General features: G+C 41.9%; 1 protein-coding gene across 48 annotated transcripts in view; it reads left to right on the top strand.

Moving 5' to 3' along the window:
- Positions 1-25,563, top strand: part of COL13A1 (collagen type XIII alpha 1 chain) — a gene marked incomplete at its 5' end in the record, with an annotated part of 88,489 nt that overhangs the window by 18,019 nt on the left and 44,907 nt on the right. For 23 of the 48 annotated variants that reach the window (XM_081189644.1, XM_081189641.1, XM_081189653.1 and 20 more), the window contains 14 exons: positions 2,403-2,438; positions 2,975-3,001; positions 3,919-3,945; positions 9,261-9,287; positions 9,393-9,419; positions 9,856-9,882; positions 14,958-15,023; positions 17,317-17,415; positions 17,790-17,831; positions 18,791-18,817; positions 20,317-20,352; positions 21,570-21,632; positions 22,328-22,354; positions 25,279-25,323. In XM_081189644.1, the coding sequence (XP_081045770.1) occupies positions 2,403-2,438; positions 2,975-3,001; positions 3,919-3,945; positions 9,261-9,287; positions 9,393-9,419; positions 9,856-9,882; positions 14,958-15,023; positions 17,317-17,415; positions 17,790-17,831; positions 18,791-18,817; positions 20,317-20,352; positions 21,570-21,632; positions 22,328-22,354; positions 25,279-25,323 (576 nt within the window). Of the gene's footprint in view, positions 1-2,402; positions 2,439-2,974; positions 3,002-3,918; positions 3,946-9,260; positions 9,288-9,392; positions 9,420-9,855; positions 9,883-11,866; positions 11,924-14,957; positions 15,024-17,316; positions 17,416-17,789; positions 17,832-18,790; positions 18,818-20,316; positions 20,353-21,569; positions 21,633-22,327; positions 22,355-25,278; positions 25,324-25,563 lie in introns of all 48 variants that reach the window. The other 25 variants (XM_081189650.1, XM_081189665.1, XM_081189660.1 and 22 more) reach the window with 13 other exon arrangements.

The raw sequence follows: 25,563 nt of genomic DNA, 5'->3' as shown, positions 1-25,563 counted from the left end.
AATTGGGCTCCGGCGGCGCGGTGGCAGCAGGAGGCCCCATTAACTAAAGTGGTTCTTCAGGTTAAGAACAGTTTCAGGTTAAGAACAGACCTCCAGAACGAGTTGAGTACTTAACCCAAGGTACCACTGTAGTTCAAAAGTGAAAGCAGATGCCTGCAATATCCTCATGGCTATTATTGGGTGGGGGGAGTCTGCAAGCCTGATGCTTGTGCATGTAATGCCAAACTATCCTTTAGTGTTACATGCAAACATGGCTGTAAAACCACATCACAATTTTTTAAAACCCACAATATCAATTAAAACAAAAAAGCAGTAAGCCAATGCATGAAACAACTGTTCATGGCACACATACTCGTGCAGTGGCTTGTATAAGCCACTAGCAATCAAGTTCCAGACTATACACACCCAAAGTATGAATCGTTTTGTATTATTGAAGAGTATGCTTATAACAATATGAGCAAGTCCAGTGAAAGAACACTTATATATGATGTACATTACCTTCTCTCTCTCTCTCTTTTTCAACACATGTGTCAGAAACATTGTAGCCAGTCATGAGTTGTGACATGTCTCCAAGCACTGATGTTTATCAGAAATTTGAAATCCAATATATACTTGCAAAATTGTCAGATCAGACAAGTAAAAATAGGCAGCATTGTTTCCAGGCACCCTTAGCAAGTAAACCTTAAAATTAGCTACACAGTGAAAGCGCAAACTAGGTACAGTTGAAATACACGGAACAACCAGAAAGGGACTTCTGGGAACAGGCACACATTTGTTGCTCCATCTCCTGTTGGCACTGCATACCACACTTGCTTAGGACTGTTCTGGCAACCATATTTGCTTCAACATTTTCCTTATGGGTAAAATGAATGAGGAGATATGAAAGCCAGACAACTGGGCTTGAGTGATCAAGACCACCATCATCTTTGAGGCTCAGTATACATCTCACAGCTGATTGACCACCATTAAATGCCTCATTTTATGGCACTGTGATGCGGTTATATAAAGTATTCCTATAAAGTGATCCCAGGCACTGCAAACTGCACCAAAAGGACTGGTGAGCAAGCTTGAATTTATAACACACATGTAATTGATTCAGAAACTTCAGACAAACTGTCTGGAATTCAAAACGAACCCTTCTGTAATACTGCTGGGCCTCTCTATTTCCCATCATTCATGTGAAACCAGCCTGAGTGGCTATAGCTGAAGAACAATTGAAGGGAAATTGGAAATTACATCGTCTCTTCCACAGAACTGCTTTCCTTTTAATTTCCTCAACAGCGGTTATTTGTGTTATATCCCCCAGCAGTTATAATTGTATCTGTTTGGGAGTAGAATAACAGGTTCCTTGAGATAACCTTGCACAGGTTTCTCTTACCATCTCTCCTTCTAACAGTGAGCTCAGGTGGTAAGCACTGACAGGATTGGAGCCAAAATGGACCCACCAAGAAGCAAGAAGGACTTGTCAGCCTTCTTATGGGAAGACCAAAGTTTGCAGAAGCTCGACAATCTTTAAAAGCCAAAGTCAATTCTCAAGAATTCAGTGAGGACTGAGCATGCTCAGCAGTTTGCTTTCTTTGATGGTTTGCAATGATGTGGTGGAATCAGCATAGTAAGTGTCGAATCCATGTGGTGAGGAGCTTCACATCAGCACTTTGTCACATGGAGCGATCTTCATGTAGTTGGAAGTCCAAGTGTCTGGCCATTGTACATCTGCTTATTTCCTTTGGGCCCAAGACCTTATTTGCACATATCATCCTTCCTGGTGTGTTTGCTCCAGGTTCTGCAGTTCTTTCCACACTAATTTGGGAATAGGTTGCCCACATGGTTTGGCCTCATGGTGTGTTTGCAGGACACATAAGCAATGCCCAGCCCATAGAAGACCTATCATTGGCATAGCTTATAAATATATCCTCAGTCAAGCTGAACCACATGGATGGAAGTCTTTCTCTGTGCCCAGAACAGTGTGGGAGCAAATGCAGATGGAACATAAGCTGCATTAGCAGTATGTTTAAAGGTCTAAGACTTGTAATTTTGGGGAGAAAATAAAGGTATTGGGGACTACACTTAAAAGGGTACTGAAACATTTAAAGATTTGTGGTGGCTGAGCATCAACATAAGCATTTTCTGAGTGGTGGAGAAATGTGCAACTTGAGATTAGAGAGTCCAATATTATTTAGTGACTTGTGGTAGCTTCCAGACACCACAGAAATGGCTTCATTTTGTACTAGTTCTCCGCAGTCAAGCGCTAATCCCTCAGGTCATGTAAAACAAGTGTACATATTTTCATCTGGCAAATGATGGAGAGTAGGAAATCACAAGGCCTGATGGAGTGATTTAGTCACACATGTTGCTGTCTCATCTGTTTCTTCTAATCTCTTTTTCCGCTTCATTCTATTCAGGGACAGCCTGGAACAAGAGGTTTTCCTGGGTTTCCGGTAAGTGGCACTGCTAATGCATACTGGTATGTATGAATGATATATTTCTAAGTGCAGCATCCCTTAAACTAAATGCCTCTTGACGCATCTGTTCTAAAAATGGATGGCTGGGGATTGTGTCACAGAAAAGACATTGCTATTTCATTCAGTGCTTTGGTTTCTTTAAAAATGCATTTATTGTTTTAAAAAAATTGCAAGTAGAGAGATCTCCTATATTTTCCTTACAAATGAGTCATTAAAGCAAAAACTGTAACATAAAACTACAAATATGTGTTGTGATTTGAACTAATTTCTAGATCTGTTGCAATGCTTTTTCAGTCACTAGACTCCCTTGTGTTTTCTGTCCAAGACCTGTAAGGTATTCAGTCTTGTGGGCTGTATATACGGGCTATGAACACAGAATATTTGCCTGTTTTAGACTTCATTGCTACATACTTTCTTGGGAGAAAGACCAGTGGGGCTTGCTTCTGAGTAGACCTGTATAGAATTACACAAAAAGTCAACTGCTCACCTCTTTTCTTTTGTCTTAATTTCAGGGTCAGATTGGTTTAGACGGCAAACCAGTAAGTGAATATTTCCCCTCCCCTGACTCTTGTTCTTGCTCATACTCCTAGTCAGCAGTTTTCTGTCAATAACACTTTCAAAATGTTTATCTCTAAATCATTTGTTTCAATAATTCTGGGCAAATCCATATATGTGAAGTGGTGCTGGTGTGCAGACTACCAAAAGACACGTCTTAGAAATTAGACTTGTCAGAAATGTAACTTATATAGTTGGAGATTTTTTTAAAAATCCACCTATCATACACCAGTGTTTCTATTTTTGTGTGTGTGTTTGTTTAAATTTTGAAAACTTTAAAACCCAGTTTTCAGGACACATGGGGGAAAATACACTTACAAGATATGGACCCACATAACAATTCAGACAAAACTAGACCTGAATAAATATATCTTCCGAAATTCTTTTAAAGCGATGAGGCCAGTAGCGGCCATTGTGGTGAGGTAGAGCCATCCTCCCAACATTTGCATTGCTGCAGGGGCACAGTGGCTGAAAGGTCAGGGCTGTGTAGGAACCAGTGTCAGGAAGGCTGCTCTGCCCGAAATTTGAGCCCTACTGCAAGAGGCCATCTGTATGTATCTTTGTGAGGAGTGAGTTCCAAATGTGTGGGGCCACCTTTAAGAAAGCCCTGTTCCTGCTACCTGCCAGCCTAATGGCTCTTGCTAGCCAGTTAAGAGAGCAGGGTCACAGCTTTCATTTCAATGCTTCGGCAGGCTCATCCACTTGCAGGCAGCCCTTCAGATAACATGATCCCAAACCACTTAGGGCTTTAGATGTTCAAACCATGAGAAAACCGTTGCTGTAGGAAAGCAACAGGAGAACGCATGACTAAACGGTAATGACAATTGCAGAAGTCTGAGGCTTCAAAATGTCCTAGTAACTAGAATGGCCACCCCTGATGCAGTCTTCCTTTCCATTTCAGGGGCAACCTGGACAGAAGGGAGAAGTGGTAATAAGACTTTAATCTATTTCTGTGCAATATGCTGGGTTGAGGCTGGAGACTTTCAAGCTTGTAAAAGGGCAAGACTGGCAGGGCGGGTTTGTGGGGTCCTCCTTTCAAAATGGAACTAGGATTGCCATATTTCAATAAGTGAAAATCTGGACACAAAGGTTGCTGAGTTTTAAAGCTTTTTGTTTTGTTTTGTTTTGTTTTGTTTTTTGAGAAATTCACCAAAAATGCAACACTTCCAATATGGGCTGCCATATGCCTGGGTTTTCCTGGACATTTTAACCAGTTTCCGAAAATTCCACCAGGACACCATTTTCGAAGGACAAATCCCAGGTGTGTCCAGGAAATTCCGAACATATGGCAGCCCTACCTAGAATAGATCTCCCATTCTTTTCTCTTCCTACTCTAGCAGTTGAAAGCAGGAAAGTGATTTCTGCTGGCAAATTTGTAAATAAGACCTCCACCCCCCACCCCACCCTGTAAGCAGCACTAGGTTATTGGGTCATCATCAACAAATTTATTGTACTAGCCTTGACCACTTTAAAAATAAACTCAAAAAAATTCCAATCCCTAAACAACAAAACCATTGTATAATAAGAAAGTTAAAGTGCCTTCTAATGATATTAAATATTTTAACATAATTAGAGTAAAACTGAATTCAAGATAAGATTAAACTAAATACACTCTTAAAGCTCCTAAGGCATGGCCTCCTTTAATACACTACTTCTTTCTGTTAGATGTTTGCTTGCAGCTAAAGCATACAATGTTGTTCTATATGTAAGAAATGGATAAACAACTCCAAAGAGAAAACACATAATTTTTTGGTCAGGATGGGTTGTTAAACTAGACAAAATATTTCTCAATTTTCCCCTTGGACTATCATATAAAGGACATTTTGGTGCATAACGGATTACATTCTCCACCTGCTTTAAATTACAAATGCAAATCTGTTGTGAAACTGGTATCTGTTTGTCTCTATCATTTGACACGGCGGAAGGCATAATCTGTAGGCGTAGCTCTCAGAAAGCTCTGCATTGGGGAAACACTGTCACTTCTTATTGATATCTAGATCTTCGACATTCGTCTTTGAAAGAATGATGCCAATGGGAAAATTTAGATTGTTGCTCTGGGGGTGGGGGAGTGGGCCAGGAGAACCCCAGAGCAATGCATGCAAGATAAAAGGGGGGAGGGGTGTTCTGTCCGGCAAGCAGAAATACTTGCACTGACAGATCTATTAGAAGAGTGCAACGTTGAATTCCTCCCCTTGTTCCACCACCAAACTTATCATAATATGGCAGGTTCTGGCAACGCCAAGGTAGGCTGCACTTTATTTGTAGGGTATGACATCACCACTGCACAGGAATCCTTTGTGCATGTGTGGTATGGCTTTATAGCATCAATGAAGTCTTTAAACCAGGTGTGGAGAATCTTCCACAACTTGAGAACCGCATTCCCTTTTGGGAGACCTTCCAGGGGTCAAATGCCAATACACACACACACACACACACACACACACACACACACACACTCCCCTTGCTGTTCTCCAAGCAAGAAACATGAACAGTTCAAGGACATATTCCAGCCAGACAGAGACACTCAAGAAGTGTGCAAAGCAAGGATGGAAAGGGATGCAACTAAGGAGGATGTGTGGCCCAGGAAGAGTTGCAAGTGCCCTGGGCCTCATATTCCCCATCCCTGCTCTAAATTTGCAAGAGAACTCCAGATTCTTGTGAATATACCTGGTACAGTGGTTTTCTCATAGCTGGGCCTGCAAATCCTCGTCTGGATTCCATATTTTTGTGGAATCGAGCTGCATCTGTAGCTGTACCAAAGGCAAATCAGTACTACATCTAATATCAAGTGAAATTTTATAGGCAAACTGCTGCCCCCCCTCTTCTAGCCACAGGAGTGGCTAGGACTGGAGCCAGGTTTTTCCCCTCCTGACCCTGCAGCCAGGAGGCACTGGCTTCATTGAATATACCATAGATTCCAACGTATTAGGCGACTGGGCGTATTAGACGACCCCCTAAATTAGCAGCTGCAATTTGGGGATTTGTCTTATAAGCCCAGTTGCCTAATACACTGGGCAGCTCCACGCCAGGAGAAAGCCACCTGGTGCGGAGCTGAACCCGCCGCCCGCTGCTGCTGCTTCAGAGCCGCTGCAGCAGTAGTGGGGGGGGGTGGCGGGCTCCGCTCTGTGCCACCCATACCCGGCGTATAAGGCGACGCCCGACTTTTTAACTTCTTTTCTGGGGTTAAAAAGTCGCCTTATATGCCGGAATCTATGGTAGTATAGTATCAACATAACTGTTATATGTACTGGGAAACCAAAATATTGTGTGACTCGCTTTCTTGCAATATTCACTTTTATTGGTCTGGAACCAAACCCGCAATATCTCCAAGGTATCTCTCTCCTTTCCATGATGCCAGTCACCATGAATTTAGTTAGCGTCATGGCTCAACAAGGCTTAATTTGCCTTTGTGCTTACTGTTCCTTGTTGTGACTGCTTTGTTAAGTCCTTTTAGACTTAAGCAACACTGGGATAATTAGAACCTTCAGGAGGATTTGCTGGGTGACTGGCAAGTCTGAAATGCATGGTGAACTGGGTCATCTGATTGTTTCACCATCAGGTGGTAGCTCCACATCACTCCACCCCTCCTCCAACCAATTTAACATGTACTTAATGGGGGGGGGGGGACTGTGCTGTTTGAGATGAATGGGGCTGAGTGCTGAGAAACTGTGTTAGGATATCCTGTTTTCATTATCCAGATTTCTTTTTTTAAAAAAAACCAGAAATACTTGTCAGGGAACCCACACAGTTTTGAAAATCAACTCTTCACAAAATTATTCAAGTCAATAACTTGGAAAGCAGAGTTAGTAATAGCCAGATACAGGCCATTTAGCCTATCTTGCTTGTAACTGGACACACTTTCACATACTAAATTCCTGGTCCATAAATTTTATCCACCTTGTTAATTCTGCTGCCACCCTGTGTGTATTGGCCCTGCTTTACAAAGTATCTCATTTCAGTGTATGCTTCGATTCCTGGATTGCTCGAGTCATGCTTTTATTTTCTACGAAGCTGGAGTTTTACCCTGTGTCTAAAGCAGAGCGAACCACAGGATATAGTGTATACTTTGCTTCCTCTCTGAGTTAATGAAATAATCCCACCCTACAATCTATCAAATACTACAGGCCTGTGGTCTGGCAAGCTTCTGCTTGCTTTGGCCCAGAGCCTACAGAATTCCAATTTAACCCCACTGTTCAAATTAATTGTCACTCTGTTAATATAGTATATTTTCACTACATTATTTGTTGCAGGCAGATGCTGAAACATGCCGTGCTTTCTGTATCTGATGAATTGATTGTGAGATTTCCTTTTAAATTAAGTTTTTGGGGCGGTATGCACATATTTTGTGACCCTCTAAGTCAACACAGCCCACCAGGCATGTGTTGTGTGGGCCAGCCAGGTGTTTGAGAAAACCAAAATGCTTTTTTTGGGGGGGGGGAGGGAAGCTCCAGGCAGGCGCCAAAGACAGTTTTATTGAGCCTCTGGTGGCCTGTGTTCAGCTCACTGAGTCACAAGTGGAGCAAGTCTCCACCAGGCATATTTTCAGTGCATCCCAAACACCAGAAAGGAAGAGGCCAAGCACAAGAGATTTTAAATAGGCTAAAACCTATGACTGTGCTTCAGTTGACTTCTCCATCACTTTTCCTCAGAGTACTGTATCCCTAATGGGCATCAGAGGTATGCCAAAATATCACAGAATAGTGTGCAAATGAGAGGTATGCCACACCCTGTTGTTGCTGTAAAAAATGTATGCAGGTCCCTCCAGATAAGCTTGTCATGTCAGCACTATCTTATCTTTGAAGAGAATGTAAAAAAGACATTTAGCACACATCTCACATCATGGCCTGATTTTTATTAGTCTAGCTCAGTGTTTCCCAAACTTGGGTCTCCAGCTGTTTTTGGACTACAATTCCCACCATCCCAGACCACTTGGTCCTGCTAGTTAGGGATGATGGGAGTTGTAGTCCAACACAGCTGGAGAACCAAGTTTGGGAAACCAGCTAGCAGCTGGACGCTATTGTCCTTTGAATGTCGGTTGTTGCTGTTGTTTTGCTACTTTTTGGTTGCTTTCTTTTAGTTAATTAATAGGCTAATGCTGCTGATTTTATTTTTAATTGGGCACCTGTTATTTTTGTTTATAAGCCACCCAGATCATTTCACCAGACATGTGCACATGTCACAGCATACCTTAGCAAACTAGATTAAGGGGTGCAGTGGTGTTGAGCCAGAGCCACCACCTGCTGGCAAGACAATAAGACCTCCACCTCACTGTGGATTTCACACTTGTCATTCACAGGTCGGGGCCCTGCTGTGAAGTAGCTAATATTCCATCCTCCACTCTGCAAGAAGCAGTGGACAGTTTAGACTTATTTGTCCCATGTGTGAAAAAGCTTTTACTCTTCCTGTATTAGGAATGGGTTAATCTGTCAATTTCAGTATCTTTCAGTTTCTCACTTTTCCACTCTTAAGTTCAGTCTCCACATTTCTACATTGGAATATTTTTTTAAGTCCTCCAGAAAATTTGTTAGCATTTTTGTGCAAATTTCTCATGTGCATTCTAAATGCATTTTTGCTCAGTCTGCACATTTTTCAAAGCAAAATGCATATTTGATTTTTTTATTGTCACTAATATATGCATTTATGTGCACACGTTACCATAGTCTGTGCATTCTTGTACACATTGTTTGGCTGGAGAACTGCTGTGCAAAATCTGGATAAGTCTGACTTTCTTAGGATATCCATTTTGGTACACAGTATTGTTTTGAAAAGTGTGAATCTGTCGTCTTTAAATGCAAACAGAACTGAATTCCTCCCCCATCCCTACTTTTGGTGGTGCTACTCCTACAGACAATGCATCCCACTGCCCACACTGCTGAATGTTCCTGGTAATTATGTCACTAGTGGATAGTCTCTCCTGATGGGGACTGCACATGCTGTAAGGATATTTAATTGATGTTCAGCATCACCATGAAAGAATGATTTCCCACATCTGCATATGGAGTAGATGACATCTGTAACAGGCCCAATTAAGATATGTTACTTGGAGGATCCTAAGGATACCTGATTATGGAATTAAAAGGTTTGGGTGAGAATTATCGCAAAAGGGGGTACAGCTTGCCTGTGTTTCCTGTCTGTAATGCCAGTTTTATCTGAAGCTTACATCATGTGCTGTCGTATTCATCATATTGTTCACTTTGTTTTTCACTCGATGTAACCTCTGCTTGGGTTTTCCTCCCCTCAAAGGGCCCAGCTGGTCCCAAAGGACAACCAGTGAGTAATTACTTGTACATACTTTCTGCTCACACTTATTTTTGGCATTCCTTATCACCATTATATATGCAACATGACTCTATATTTGTCTTCTACTTTCTATAGGGAACCGCTGGACAAAAAGGAGAAAAGGTGAGCTTAGCAGAATTAACATTCTACCTACAATAAAAAAGGGAGTTCCATGTTGGTTTGGGTTTCAGTTTCTAGAAATACCTGTGTTCAAGGCAGGCTAAAATAGTCGTGTGCTCTCTTAAAGAGGATTTTAACTCACATTAAAACGCAGGTTTTTCAGGAAACGAAGCTGAAACAACCTGGAACTCCAGGCTATTCATGTACCCTGAATCAATAGTCTCAATATCCACAGTTGCTTTTGAAAATAATGTCACCTTTGCACATTTGAATTCATGGTCAAAGTCCAGTCCACGGGATGCTTAAATCAGCATTATCCTCACTGACATGAATGCATTCAAGTCAGCAATGCACCTGCTATGAACCTGTCTCCACGAATCTATTTTGGTTACAGCATTCATGATGTAAACTATTTTCTTTTAATCTCCTACTTTTGCAGGGTCAATGTGGAGATTATCCACACAGGGTAAGCAGACTCTTCTATTTTGTTTGTAAAGTGACCCTTTCATATTATCCCTTGTTTATTTGGATGGCTTTTATGGAAATATAGAACAAGAGTTCTTAGAGTTCATCACTGGCTCCTGCAGTCCTTTCTTCACCTGCCCCCCATCCACATAGATATTTTATTACCTGACTGCCTTATTGGCAGATACAGTGAGTGCAGAGAGTTTTGCGGGAAACATCTCCATCTGGCTAGCAGATCTGCCAGTTAGGATTGCTCTGCCCAGTTTCTCTGCATTAGAACCATAGAATTGTAAAGTTGGAAGGGACCTTGAGGGTCATCTAGTCCAACCCCCTGCAATGCAGAAATCTCAGCTAGAAAGGCATACATTGGGGCTGAAATTATTATAGGGACATAGGTTTAAATACTTCATATTCAGCATTTGAGAAGTCTCCTAATAAATATACCTAAAATCTGGCCCTTATCCCAGAGAGATATAGATGTTCTGTTTGTCCAGGATCCCGAGTGATGACAGGATGCAGATAATGACCCTTTTAGAGGTATCTGAGGCAGAAGAATGCAGGGAACAAAGGCTGGCTGATTGGCTGATATAATTACAACAACAGAGAGCCAAGTATATTTATTTAGAAAAGCAGTGTCAGTCAGTTGATATGGGCTTTTTATTTTTAAGTTAGAAACATAGTTTGCCTGAGCAATGCTCTGAGTTCAGCTGCACTCCCTTGCAAGTTCTCCCAGTGCTGATCAAGATGAAAAGGAGGGTCCACAGAATATTAAAACACTGAGAAACTAATCAGGGGTAAAGAGGACTTGACCATACCATACGATCACAAAGAAAAAAATAGTGTGGCTTACTGTCTCTGTTGGATATTTGGAATTGTTATTTAAGAAATTATACCTTCCCATCTCAGATGGTGCTTTCAGCTACAGGAGATCTACATAATAAGAGGAAATATAATAATGATCCACATCCTATGAGCAAATAGATTAAGGTGGAGAAGCTCTGGCAAAGCTTTGCAAGGGGAGTATGCCTTGAGCCTTCCTCTGCTACATTCTATACTAACCGGCAGCCTATGTTTTGTTTCTGGGGGTGAGGAACCTGAGAGTTGAGCCAGCGAAGTTTGAGATTTTAGCTTCCAACTCTAATTAAAATTATAGGAACTTAAAGGTTTTCGTTTTCTTTTTAAAAACAACACTGGGCCTCAAGATGATACCAAAAATGTTCTTAAAGACTTCAGAGCCAAATGATTTCTTAAAGTCATTAAAATGTTATGCTTTTTTAAAAAGCCGTTAAGCAGATTCATGATTTTTGAACTTTGAGAGGTGCTAGACAAGAAGATTAGGCCTATCCTGCTGCCTGGAAATCTTGGATGGACTCAGGGCACTGGTCACAATTTCCATCTTTGTTAAGCGTTGCCCTTAAAGGCAGCAATACTTTGCAAATTATCAACGGTAAGGTGTGTCTCCCCCCCCCCCATGGATCTTAAAGGAAGGCATTTAATTTCTTTGTTCCATAATAACAAACTTATCTTCTTTTCCAAAAAGAGGAAGGAATAGCCCAGATACTTCTTTTAGCTTGCTTAGGATTTCTGAATAATGGGTTTCTTACCATTGTGTCTGTGGCATATGAACTGATTTTTTGGCCTGGGTTCCCCTCCTCTACCACTGTCAGTAAAGCAAGGACTGAGAATCCAGCCCCACTGTTATGTAGTTCCCTAGCCTGTTCGCCCAGCAACAAATTAGGAAAGCTGATACTGTGCTCTCAACGAAGGAAATGAATGCATCAAGAGGTTATGTATGCGTTGCACAATGCAAGCCTTGAGGACAGATGAGGTAACTGAAACAGGTAAAAAAGGCAACAGGGTTGGGCAGGGGTTGCAAGTTGTCTTCGGACTAGATTTAGGAGTTGGTGAAATTCATTTTGCTGCTGATGGTATAGAGAATCAAATTGACCCAGCTCTGTGTTGCTCTGTCTCCACTGTCCCCCTAGGAATACCTAAGCACCACACTTGCAGCCCTGCGTTCTAATCAGATCCTTACACTGAAGGTTTGTGGGGAGAGGGTTTAACTGGTCCTGTTGCAAAAGGCCAAGGAGATGAATCCAATATTGCATGTTCTCAGTGGCAAAAGATCCAATAACATACCTGTGGGACGCTACCCCCCCCCCCAGTAAAGGAAAATGTGTAAAATATATGCTACCATCAGACTTCAGTTTTTCACTGTGGGAAAAGGCAAATGATGTAAAGAAAAACATTCTGTATATCATAGTCATGCCATCTGAACTCACCTTCCAATAGTCGTTAATGACTGTCATCTCAAGATTTATTTAGGAACATAGGAAGCTGCCATACTGAGCCAGGCCGCTGTTCCATATAGCTCAGCACTGTCTACCCTGGCTGGTGGCAGTTCCCCAGGGTTTCATTCTTAACCCAACTCAATATTTTGAAGGTTTAAACGGATCAGCACTATTTTGCCTTGTCTGTGTTTTTAGATCTTGCCTCAAGAGGAGTCCCTTCTATTGAGCAATTTCACAGTTGATTATAAGACATGTGAATCATAGAGTTGGAAGGGACCCTCAGGATCATCTAGTCCACCCCCCTGAAATGCAGGAATATGCAATTGCCCTATATGGGCATTGAACCTGCAACCTTAGCATTATCGGCACCATGCTCTAACAGATGAGCTAGGAACAGGCAACCTGTGGCTTTCCTAATGTTTCTGGACTACAACTCCCCTCATTCCTGACTGACCAGGGCCGATAAGAGTTTGGAGATCAGCATCATCTGGCAGGCCACAGTTTCCTCAAACCTGCCCTAGATAATCCTATGCTTCTTGTTAGGAAAAGTGAGACATCAGAAGAAAACAGCTGGACCTAAGGATGGCATTCCAAATCTTCCTCAGTGTCATGTTTGCTCAAATCTAACACCTCACACAGAACAGATGGAATATGAAAATCCTATTCAGGTGTTTATCTCCGTACTGTCTCACTCACATAAAGAGAACTAGTGGGGCTGCATGTGCTTGTCTGCATGCCTCACCACACCCTATACTGTCCCCACAGTGTTGATACATTGGGGAATGTCCGAAGGGGATATGCCTGCTGAGCATGCAGAGGCTGCCTCCAGGAGCACTCAGGGTTCCAGCTCACAGGGCAGCCTGTGTGTTTGTCAGGCAGTTCCCACCCTGCTTTAGATCTTCCCTCAACAGGTTGATGATGCCGGGAACAGGCAGATGTGTGGTGTTGTGGTGGGGGCAGAGGAAGCACATGTGGCTCTGCTGTGTGTGTCTCTTTCTGCACAACAGAGATTGTGTGGAGAAAAACACCTGAAGAGGGCTACAGCTTCCCAAAATTCAGCTGCCTTTGTCGCCTCTTAAGAATTACAGGGAATGTGCAGTGCCTTTTTCTGTGATTCACAGACTGAGCCCCTCTGTGGTCTTTGGATCTGCTGTTGATTGTGGCCTTCTTAATCCAACCACTGCTCTTCCAATTTTACCACCACAACACGTCTTCTATTTTTAACAAGCTGCCCAGAATGACTGGGTTGCAGTGCTGCAATATTGTGATGACATTTCAGTTTTGCAACAAGACTGGAACTTGGCCTGCACTAAAGAGCAAGCAGCCATAAATAAGGGGAAGAAAGTGTACTCTCTGAAGTGTACACAGTTGCTGTCATGGGAGACCTGCAGGCATACCTCTCAGCCTCAAAAGAAATTACAGGCATCTGCATTTTTGAGCTGTAACAAGACCTGATTGTTCTTGCACATATACTAGTGAAAATCAGGAGTGATTCTAGTTGTAGAGTGAGGATAAGCATATGCAGCGGTTGGAATAGTTCATTGAATATTTGGCAGGCAGAATATGCATAGATATGCATAGATATGTTTGCTTTCCTTGAGCCATTTTTGTGAGGTGGAATGGATATCTGTAGCATGGAACACATGGCTTTGGGTTTAAAATGGACACGCATAGAGACAGCTGTGAGGCAAGACATACACACGCTCACACACGCAAGGTAGAACGATGTGAAGTAAACTTTGGAAAGATGCTGAAATTAGAAATGCATCTCATGCATTCTAATTTCTTTTGTGAGGTCAGGTATGGTAAAACTGAAGAGTGAAATGACCTCCATGTGAAGCTCATGTTTGGAACACTGAAGGAATGAGTTCTGAGAAAAATCTCCTATAGTTGGACTTGGCAGGGAGTGAATGTTCTGCCAAGATGTAGAGCTGGATTCCTTGTTGGAATGAAGTCTTCAAGTTATTCTGCATTCATCCCTTCAGAAATTTAAAAGATGCCTTCTTCATATCCATTTTCACTGGGGGGGGGGTGTTTTAAAAAAGCAGGCACACTTCTTTTACTATAATGACTAGTTTTCTCTAATACAGTTTGGCCTATCTAAGGGATGAAAAATGGTTTGCTGAGAATATCTGTTGTAATCAGAATAGCCTTTGCAGTGATTAGCAAATTTGCTATGGAATTAGCTAGCAACAAAAAAGAATGGTCAAGAAATGAACTATATCTGGTAATAAGGAGAGCACAAAAACAACCAGTGAGGAATGGAGACTTTGGGTGAAGCAAAGAGAAGAATACGATGCAAACAGAGAAGTGCAAATAACAAGAAGCAAATTTAGAGCAGAAGTACTCTGCCTAGAGACTACAGGTGTGGAGGGTAGCAAGTGCTATGCTTAGTTGCAATGATACACAGCAGAAGGTGACAGCATAATCAGCCTTTTCTCTTCCATGTTATATAACTAGAAAGTATTTAAAAAAACAAAAACTAGAGTACTCTGAAGCCTGAAGAATAAAACCAAACCCTATGTTCAAAATATTAAAATGGAACATAGAAGAGCTCAAGAGGCTTGCCAAAAGGTTCCCAATGACAGATACCTTTTCCATTGCCCTTCATTCTTGTCTCTGAACTGTGACTTACTTTCATTACATCCTTTCATTGTTTTCCTTCCCCACCCCCTTTCCATTTTCTTCATTGGCTGTTCTGTATGACTTTTGATGCCCTACTGACCTCCTTTGCCTTGTGACCTTTGGCCCTTGCCCTGTGACCTCCTGGCTCGGTCTTCTTCAGCTGTTGCCTCTTCTCAATTCAGTGCGGCTGGCTCCACCCCCAGTCATAAAGAGACGCACCTTCCAGGTATCCTTCTTCTTTTCCTGGTTTTAAGCATTTTCTTTTCATTCAGAGACTGGCGATTAATCAGCTTCCTTTCTTCCTTAAAGAGGGTTTCATGAAAACTAGAAGAAGCAGGGATTTCTTTAGAGAGTCAGTTTTATCCACCATTTGACATGCCTGTACATCAGAAATGACCCCACAAGCTGGTTTTAGTTCACTTGTGTGCTTGCGCTCTCAGTTTAAGCAGCTAAGCATGAACAGAAATATTTTGGCTGCTTCTCCTGATGATCTGATTTCAGGGCCACACAAGATGCTGCAAGAAAGAGTGTTATTGAGGAAGAACAAGGTTTTCACAGGATATACTTGAAGAAAAGGATTGCTTCTTTTTCTTGGAGAGAGAGCAAATGACCTCCCCTTGCAGTACTATAGAATATCTGAAGGAGAACTGAATCTAAGAGCCCCCCATGCATTATACTGAGGCTGTGTTTACCACGAGACTATGCACTGGTGTCATGCAGGTATCGCCTGCAGTAAACATGTAAACATATATTTTAAGGCAAGTTTGCACAACTTGGGACCTATCAAGCAGAATGTAGTGTATGGTAACCCAGAGGCTCAGCAAACTGTCTAGACCTTTAAAAACAAGGGGACTGTTAAGCACCCAGAACACCACAACACATTGTAGGGTGGCTGTTTTCAGCTTGCTAGATCAGACGTTCTCAAGGCCTGGCAAAGTGTGACAAACAGGCACCCATCTCTAAATACCTGAGGATTTATGTCATGGACACCAGACTGATCATGGCTCCTCTGGGAGTGTCTACACTTAATATGTTTACTGTGGAAAGTGTTGGTTTTGATAGGTCAGTGTAACTTTACTAAACACAGTTGCTGCACAAAATAATATCCTGATTGCATCCACAGCAAACACCCTTTGACTTCCCAGACAGACAGACTGTAGCACTAACAGTAAGGGAACCTCTGCTGACAATCTCTTCAACTCCTCTAGAGATAGCTATGTCACTTTGAATGAAGGCACTGGAATGAATTAGCTTGTATATCTATGGAGATTTATACATGGGCATTTGGCAAGTACTGGCTCAGCTGCCTACAACATCCTTCAGAGGATACAGCCGCAGTGCCCTTGGCTTTGTTTGAGGACAGTATTATGTGTGTTTGTGTAGATGAGTGCAGATGGTTCATCTCAGCAAGAGTTCTCTATAGTGAGATGCCAACCCACACAAAGCCTCTTGTTACTGTGGCATTATGGTATGCTTATGAATACTTTTAGCCTGGAATGGCCCTCTAGGATTCATCTGGAATGTAACTGGATGGAGGGAGTAAGTCAGAGATCAAACGCCATACTTATCGGATGTCACATGCCTATTTTTAACCATTAATTGGAGCTATATAATTTTTTAAAAAGTTTTGCTAAGCACCAAGTGGTTTCATTGTGTGTGGATTTAATGTTCTGTTAGAGTTCACTGCAGGCTATCTCACACAACCACTTTGGCTGGGTGTAAAAAAAACAAAACAGGGAAGTCAACGAAACAGACAGCTGGAATTCAGGACATAGTCAAGGTTGGGTAGAGAAAAAGCAGATGCAACCAGGGTTCTTACTTCATACATTCTATTTTGCATTCTGTTAGGAAGGAGCAATATTCAGTGGAGATAGTAATAATAATGCACCAAAATAGATTGTATTTTTATTGTATTTATTTAAAGGATTTGTAGCTCACCCTTCATCGGTACTGATACCAGGGTGAGGTACAATGTAAAATAAATGATAAACAACATCAGTAAAACAAGCAAACAAAATTCTTAAAGCCTGAGAGAAAACATAAGCTTTTAAGGAGTCTTTTGAATACAGGAAAAGAAGCAGCAGAAGCAAGTACAGAAATGAGACAGAGATGGAACAGAAGTAGTAGTTTTAGGGGGCTGTTGTCTTGTGTCATTCAGACATCCCTGAAACCCCCAGTCTGTAAATCTGTACGGAAGGGCAGAAGAAGGAGAAGCCTTAAGAACAATGGCAAGGGCTCGTTTGATGGGCTTTAGTATTGATGCTCGCTTTCCCAGTCTAAGATCTGATTGAGAGTTGTATTCCTTCTGACGGGAGCTTTAAAGTCATTCAGGAATCCATGCAGAAAGCCCATCCACACGTTGCCCTTTGCCCAAGTTTTGGAAACCCCCTTCAGGTACTTACTAACAGCAACTTGCTTGGCTTGGCTCTTCTTCCTTTGCTCAGGCTCTGCTTGCTATAGATCACACTCCAGGGTCATTGTGCGGCACTGATGATAGCGTTGTTTTCAATACACCTCAGGGTGAACAGGGACAGGCAGGAATCCAAGGGCCTCCAGGGCCACCTGGGCCACCAGGCCTCCCAGGGACTCCAGGACAACCTGGACCAACTGGACCAGCTGTAAGTACCTCTTCAATTGCTTGTGTCTGTTTCCCATACTTCCTGTTCTCCGAAGAACCAAAGATCTGGCTTTTACCTCCATGGTGGTTCTGCAATGGTGGTGCCCCAAATCCTCCCATGTTACATGAGGATTCCATTTCCTCTACCCCAGTCTGTGGGAACTTCCAGGGTGAAGAAGTCACACTCTGGCTACAATTATGTCACTCTCAGCAGGAAGCCCAACTTTTAAAAGCCTCAAATTCTATTTGATGTTCTGGTAACAGCACCATTCCTGCAGCGGCAGTAAGCATTTTCAAAAGGTCAAAATCACTCTTGTTGAAATAAGGGTTTACCAAGCTGGCATCTCTGAAAGACACATTTCTGTGTTGCCTTAGGGAAAAGCAGGAGAACCAGGGAAGCCTGGCAAGGATGGAAAGGTATCCGTTTCATCTTTTCCTTTACTACGGTTGCTGCATTTGCTTGCATGAACGTGATTTATTTCTTGGTGCCTTCAAGGGACATAATGAATGCTGGCTCAACAGTGCCATACAACTGCATGCATTAAGGGAAGGGTAGGCAAGCAGTGAAGGGAGTTGGTCATTCAGTGATCATTCTCTTGCCAGCTTCGTCTGAATGTAGTCTGCTAAAAGTCCAGTTACTTTGTTCTCGGATTTTAAAACCCCTCTGAACTCTAGGATTTATTTATTTTTTAATCCTATGAACTTCAGCCTAATGATTTGAGTGCATGATGGAGGGTTAACTTGAAATAATTGGGAGTGAGAAATTTTTTCAACTCATCTTGCTGTAATCCTAGGATAAGCACTTATAAGCACAAAACAGGCTTATTATCTGTGAAAAAGAGAGGGAGGGAAAGAGTCCTGAGCTGCATACACACCATACATTTGAAGTACTTTTAAAGCATATCCTCCCTACCTTAAGAATCCTGGGAACTGTAGTTTGTTAAGGGTGTTGAGAATTGTAGCTCTATCAGGTGTGATTTACAGTGCTTCTCTGCAGTCATGGGCCTAAAATGCATTATTATTTTTTTGCCATCCCAATAAGCTCTGTCTCTTCAAATTTGGGACCATAGCCTAGTAGTTTGGGTGTATGGAAAGATGTTTGTGAACTATCAGCTGACATTAAAATGAATAGTTCAGGGTCTATAAAGGAGAAATAATGCAACATGGTGCATGCTTGATATGGGGCTTAGAATTCATTTACTTACTACAGAGGATAATTTCTGCATACATTATTTAAGTAATAAAAGATAAAATATATGGTGGTATGGTATAAGGAGAAGTAAATGTAGTACAGAACTTAGCATATTGCCCAGTCCAGTGCTGTGGGGATTTTCAGGTTTTTACTACTTCATGATGTCATATGCTTTTATCTGCAGGGCTTGCCAGGACCTCCTGGACCAAAGGTGAGTAAAGCAACTCAGAAGAAATACCAGATATGTAAAAACTGCCCTCTAAAATTTCAAATACTTTGTGAGTGAAATGTGAAATGCAGTGAAGTCCAGAATGTGCTTATAAACTGTTCTCAGGATGCTGCAAAGTGCTTTGAGAATGAACAAGGGAAAACCCTACACACACAAAAGTATTAGGGATCTTCTAATTAATTTGTTTATTTAAGGATCCATGACCCTGACTTGTCATGTTTAATGCATCTTAGACTTGTCATGTTTAATGCATCTTAGAAGCACAGGCTCAAATCTATATATAGCAAAGGAACAAGTTCTGAATAAACCTACTGTGTGTGTACCTTTGGAAGGTATAGGAAAATAAGTACAACCTGTTTGCCTTAATGTGTTTATTAGTGTGAGAATTAGTAATGCGTGAAGAGCTCATGTTCCTCCTAATCATATTCTTACCTTCACATGAGACCAGTTTTGAATCAGGCCCTACCTGATTTAGAACCACAAACTAAGAGCCAGTTAGAAGAGGTTGGGAAGTATGCCAGGAACTAGCTAGGAAGTAAAATCATTCTTCCACACCTTTTGAACAGAGAGAAACTTAGCTTTAAAAACCTGCATATCTGTAATGAGCTCCACAGCACAATTAAGATTGGGTTGGCAGGCTCTGGAGGAGGAAGAGGAGGAAGAAGAAACCGAGGAACAGGGATCTCCCCTTTCCACCCTGATTTCAGTTACTTTGGAAAAGAGAGCAGGGGTGCACGTTCTCCCCTCTGGCCTTTCTTAGGGAGGGCTTTAGTCAACTGAGAGGGGAAGCTGAACAGGGAGGCATCAGTGACTGAACAGGAGGGTGCAACCTTGTCATTTAGAACCAGGCAGGGAGCAGACCAGCTTGCACTGATGGAGTGTGTACTTGCAAAATTGTCATTCTTACAAGGTGAGAGAGTCTCATGAGTGAGCATCCCAAGCCTTGCTTTACAAAGCTTGGCAAGAGGGGCAGGGAAACTTGTTGGGACGTATTCATTGCTTCTGTCCAATTCTGAACTTCTTGCCTGCTCCTGAACTCCTTAATCCTGACTCCTGAGCACTGGGTCTGCTGCAAAACCTGCACTGTTACTTGCCTGAATAAATATCTCTTTCTTAACTTCAAGGAAGAGCTTCTGTTTGGATGTGTTGGGCGGGAGCCAGGACAATATTTTTGATACTATAGAATTCTCCTTGCTACTGCATGCCACTACTTTTTCTACTTCTCCAAAGAGGGGCAGGTAATACCCAACATTTGGTCACACAGAGATCCCTAAAGGCTAGAATGGTCCAATATTAGAGTTAAGTGAGCTGAAAAATTTGCAAGGGACATGAATACCCCACAGCGCTTCTTTGGGACTCCTGTATCTGTCTATGTCCCCCTCAGATTCTTACGTTCATGTTCATAAAGGGAAAGGGGTTTCAGTCTGAATGCAACCTAACTCAATCCTTGTTTGTGTTTTTATTTCAATTGGCATTTACAGGGGGACCCTGGAATTCAGGGGTACCATGGAAGAAAGGTATGGCTGTTGTTTTTTAGAAGCATAAGACTAGAAAATGAAATAAGCACAGCAGCGTTTGAAATGCATTAATGTAGATCTGAGCCATCTGGGAAAGTGCTGGCAAAGATACACCATCCTTGCCTTACTCATGCACACAGACACAAGCATATCCTGGTTATCACACTTTGCTCATTTCTTACCTTGAGCAGCTTCGGCTGGGAGTGACAGGGCTTGAAGTAAGTGTGACTTCTTCCCCTGCAGCCATCACAACCTCTGTCATGCCCCATGGGTAGAATCTGTTAACAAGAGGGTGGGACTGGAGAAGTTTCCAATTTTTCAGGCTCTCTTGGTTGCTTACGACAGTTTCTGCCAGGAACAACTGTAAGCCCCTGAAGATTTGACACCTATCTGGAATAAAAATGAGTTTGAATCCACATTCACATGCAAAATGTACAAACTCTGGGTATCCTTCAGTGGTTCCACCCTTGGCTGAATCTGATTAGACCTAATCCAAACTGTCAGAGGGGCACATGAAAAGCTCCTTGCACATAGAAAGCTAATGTCGGGAACATACACAGAGAGAGATTTTGATAATGTGAGCACTTTCGAAGAAGCAATTCCCCATGTATCTTCTGGGATGGTACAGTCCACTGAAACGTTTGGGTCAGCTCTTACCTACTTGCCTTATATGGCTGATCTTACTTACCACTTTGTTGGAGTTTGTGACGCTTCTGTTATTTTTACAATGAGTCCTTTTATTATGATTTCCTTGATTTATCGTGCTGCAAGTTATATTGAATGTTATAAGTCTAGTAGGTTCATTTTGGTGCTAGGGTTGAGTCCCAGCAGTTTCCAAGAGATGGCTTCTAAAACTTGTGACTTGGGTCATGGAACTCAGGTGTTAGGTGAAACATGGGGAAAGTGTTGACTTGGTTTGGTTGGCATCCGTCTGTCTCGGGAGACAATGGTGCAGTGTACCTTTGGGGATGAAATCAAACTATTGGAACGTTATAGTGCCTGCTGTGGCTGTTGATACTGATACAGGAGAGGTATGTGTTGTTGTTGCTTTTTTGAATACCTTCCTGTATTAATCCAGGCAGGACAGCAAGGGTGTCATCCTGAGATTACTGTCCACCACTTCTTTAATAATATTTCTTCTTAGCCAGAAAACTTGACTTTTTATGACCCTTATCTGTACCTATTCCTTCCTGTCTTTCCTTGTATCTTTTCCCCAGGGTGAGGTGGGTGAGGCTGGCTTACCTGGCACCCCTGGCCTTCCTGGTCCTTCTGGCCCAAAGGTAACTTTTGCATTGCACCAGCAACTTCCCATGTCCCAAATTCAACCGATTGCTACTTCACTGTGTTACAACAATGATGTTCATATGAACATCCCATACATGGACAAGAGGAGTGGTGTTGCACCCAGAGGACATTCTGCACACATGTATGGCAAATATTTTCCCCCAGTCTTGACCTGAAGGTTTAGTGACCCATTGTAATGGGTAGTAGAAACACTCCCCCCCCTCACTTTTGCTAGGGCAGATGAAAACACCACTCTTTCCCCAGGAATTTCTAATTCCTGCTGCAGAGGCTTTCTCCCATTAATTAGTGGTGAGAGGAATATTCTGATCTCATATGTTCTAGAATTGAATCCTGGCATTGAAAACAGATGCTATGGCTGGGTTCTAGCCCAAACAATACTCTGTGCTCTTGTTTCTGGTCAAAGAAAGTTGCTTGGTTTTATAGTGCTTGAAAAACCTGTGAAGCCAGAGACAATAGAAGAAGGAAAAAATGTATGTGTACACTGTGCGCTCTGTCATACCATCTTAAAATTTGTCTATCTACAACCTACATAGTTTTCAAGTGTGCCACCCTTCATTTCTCATCCATTTCTCAATGCAGCTCATTTTCCCTAATTTCTTATTTCTGCCTGTCCTCCCCCCTCTTTTTCTACCCCCCCCCCATTTTCTTCTCTTTGTTTTCCCTTGCACAGGGTGAAAAGGGGGAGCCTAGCATGAAGGTAGGCATGGTGTCAATCTGGTATGGGAATTGTTACTCAGAACAATGTATTGTTATAAAAATCTTGACCCAAGACAGACCTGTGGCCTATTTAATAGCATATCCATCTGTGTTGTGATTAACCACTAGCAGACTTCCATGTCCTGGCTCCACTAGGCACACACAGAGAGACACGGTGAAATCTATCTTTATGAGTTTGGTGGAATTTGACTCTTTGCAAAGGCATTTCTTTGACTACTCAAACTGGCTGATGATTTCTTGCCCTTCTGTATCTTGTGAGACGGGTTGGGGTTTCTTCACAATGTCTGGTTAGCTGACACATCAAACCCACTCTAAAATCAGCAGATCCTGATGTTGAGGTTTGGCATGCTCCTTTCTTTTCTTCTGATGCTCGGGGCCCTTTTAAGAGAGGCTAACATGATTTCATGCCCATATGTTATCTATTTGATTAAAATGTATATTGAGCCTATAAATTTTGAATCTATTCCTGTGTTTTTTTAAAAAAGGTATTACAACTTTGGCCAAGATCCACAAAAGACAAGGCAAACTATAACAGGCTGTATGATTTAAATGTCTTTGGGGCTGGTTCTAGCTCAGTTGGTTAGTGTGATGCTGATAACACCAAGGTTGCAGGTTCAATCCCCGTATGGGAGAGCTGCATTTTCCTGCATTGGAGGGGGTTGGATTAGATGATCCTCAGGGTCCCTTCCAACTCTACAATTACACACTACTTTGTGTGTGTAAACTCATCTAAAAATGTCTATTTGGATAGCTTGTCTTTTCAATGTACCCACTACAACTTACTGAGACAAATTTGATTTATTAATGTATTTATGTGCTGCCCACTCACATACAATATCAAGACGGTGCAAAACAAGATATGCTAATACAATTGGCTTCCCAGCACATGTCTCAAGGTAATTTAATGGTCATATCCTCCCTATTCTTTTTTAAGTACAGACGCTCCATTCTTCCCTTATTCCTTACTGTTCATGAGCAAGAGAAATACATGCACTGTACTAATAGGAAAGAAAACTTGACATCCGTCACCTACTGTGCAGAAAGGCAGCCCCTTATAAACTGCTGCCCTAGGCTGCGGCCTAGACTGACGTAGGTTGCAATGAGTCTGCTTTCAAAGACACCACAGTTATTCACATGTTGTGTCTGTCATTACCCAACAGCAAGTTGCATATTAAGAGGAAGGTGGGTAATCATTAGCAACTAATATCAGTGCTAACTAGCATATCCCAGTGATGTTCTCCACACCTACCCAGAGGCTGCCTACTGATTTTCCAGGCAGCTGAAAAATACATACACATTCTCCAAGGTGAAAGGGATTATACATCAAGAGTTTCACAACCTGTCTGTGAGCACAGCCAGATCATTAAACCCTGGAGATCTGGAGATCTTCTTAATCCAGGTTTTCCAATTGGATTGTGATGAGAAGGAAGCGTCAATTTCATGGTTAAGAAAAATCAAAGCTCCATGAAACTTGTAGTTTAAAGAGGAAACCAGCAGGAGACTGTCCTGGTGGGAAGAAATGAACAGCATTTTGTCTCTTTCTCTCCCCCCCCCCCCAACAGCCCACCCTCAAACTTTGAATTGAGATCCTGGGCTGCCCTCTGCTGGTTTGTTAGAAGCAGAAACAAATTACAGTGCGTTGTTTCATGTTAGCTTTAGTGACAATCAAAACTGTTCTCCCATTTTTGGCACTTGTGAACACATATGTTCGGTTTATATACTGTTCAAATCCCTTTTATCTATCTGTCTGTCTGTCTGTCTGTCTGTCGTCTGTCTGTCTATTTGTTTATTTCCTGGTGTCATGCGTATATGCGGTCGCGTGTGAATTGATCACACATAAGTAGGGTGTGTGTGCCTGTATATATTAGTGAAAATGACATTCAAAGATGCATTCTGCATTTTTGAAATCGCTTGCAAAAATGTGTATATTTGGAAAAATTGTAAACAGAAATGTGTTTATTAAAAGAAATTAGCACGTAAATGTACTCAGATTTTCATGAAAAGGTTTTTTAAAAAATAGAATACTGATGTGGAAATGTGGTGAACTGAAGTTAAGTTTGGGGAAATGAGGAACTGGGAGCAACTAAAATTGTCACAATCATCCATCCATAGTCCAGAGAGATGCTCATGTCTATATGTTACACACATAGGAAGGAAGTGTCATCCAAAACTCCAGCATCACTGAATCGTACTGCCTCTCTCCTCCCATAGTATTTAGGCTCACTTGCTCCATGTGGTCCATTGTACATTATCCCATTTCTGCAGTCATTATGTGGTAGGAAAACACAAGATATGATGATGGCAGGGTAAATGATCGCTTGCATTGCTGGGGAGAATTTGACACACTACCCATACAGCAAAAGAGTTGATCTGTGTTTTGGCCACCGTGCGGAGAAGTTGTTTTCAGATGTAATAAATTCAGCACAGTGAAGTTCTGTATTTTCTGGGAAGGTAGTTAACATCAGCCAGTTGAAGTGACATTGAGAAGGTCGTAAGTCAATCCCTACGCCTATGGCATATTAGCATAATATCTCTGCAACACTACCTAACACCACAAGCCATGAGCTGCACTGATTATTTATTTGCTGGCACAACCAGTCCCTAGTTTGATTCTGGCATTACGTTTTGACATTTTCCCCATGCAAAAGATGAAGAAAAGCATGTTCTCATCATAACTTTAACACTTCAAATGTTTAATACTAAATTCAGGATTTACTAATTATATTGTAAGAAATTATCACAGCAATGGTTGTCTTCTAGTCTGAATCGTCAGAGCTTCTTGAGATCTTATGGAATACAGTTTTCTCCAGTTTCAGTGGTTACCAACAAAGGTCATATGGGGACCTATGTTTTCCCCTCACTCTTCCATCTTCATTATCTTTATCTTGTTTTTTCCTATTTCAGGGGGAGAGGGGCATGCCAGGGCTACCAGGAAAACAAGGAGTTCAGGTATTCTGCAAGGAATGGAGTCTGACTTATCCAACCACCCTTACCCATACCTCTCAACTGACCCTGAGTCTCAGAGATTACACCAATTACCTTTAACATTCTCTACATGTATTCTGTACATGTATTTCCTACTCTTAAAATACAAAAAGCTCAAAGTCTGATTTAGCAAAAGGAAGAAGAACCAGGAAGAAATGTTTTGCTGAACAAATGGCATGCCTGTTCCTCAACAGTTTTCCCATT

Source organism: Podarcis bocagei, assembly GCF_964188305.1.
Source record: "Podarcis bocagei genome assembly, chromosome: 4".
NCBI lineage: Eukaryota > Metazoa > Chordata > Lepidosauria > Squamata > Lacertidae > Podarcis > Podarcis bocagei.
The sequence above is the reverse complement of the archived record's forward strand: the minus strand, read 5'-3'. Positions and strand labels throughout refer to the sequence as shown.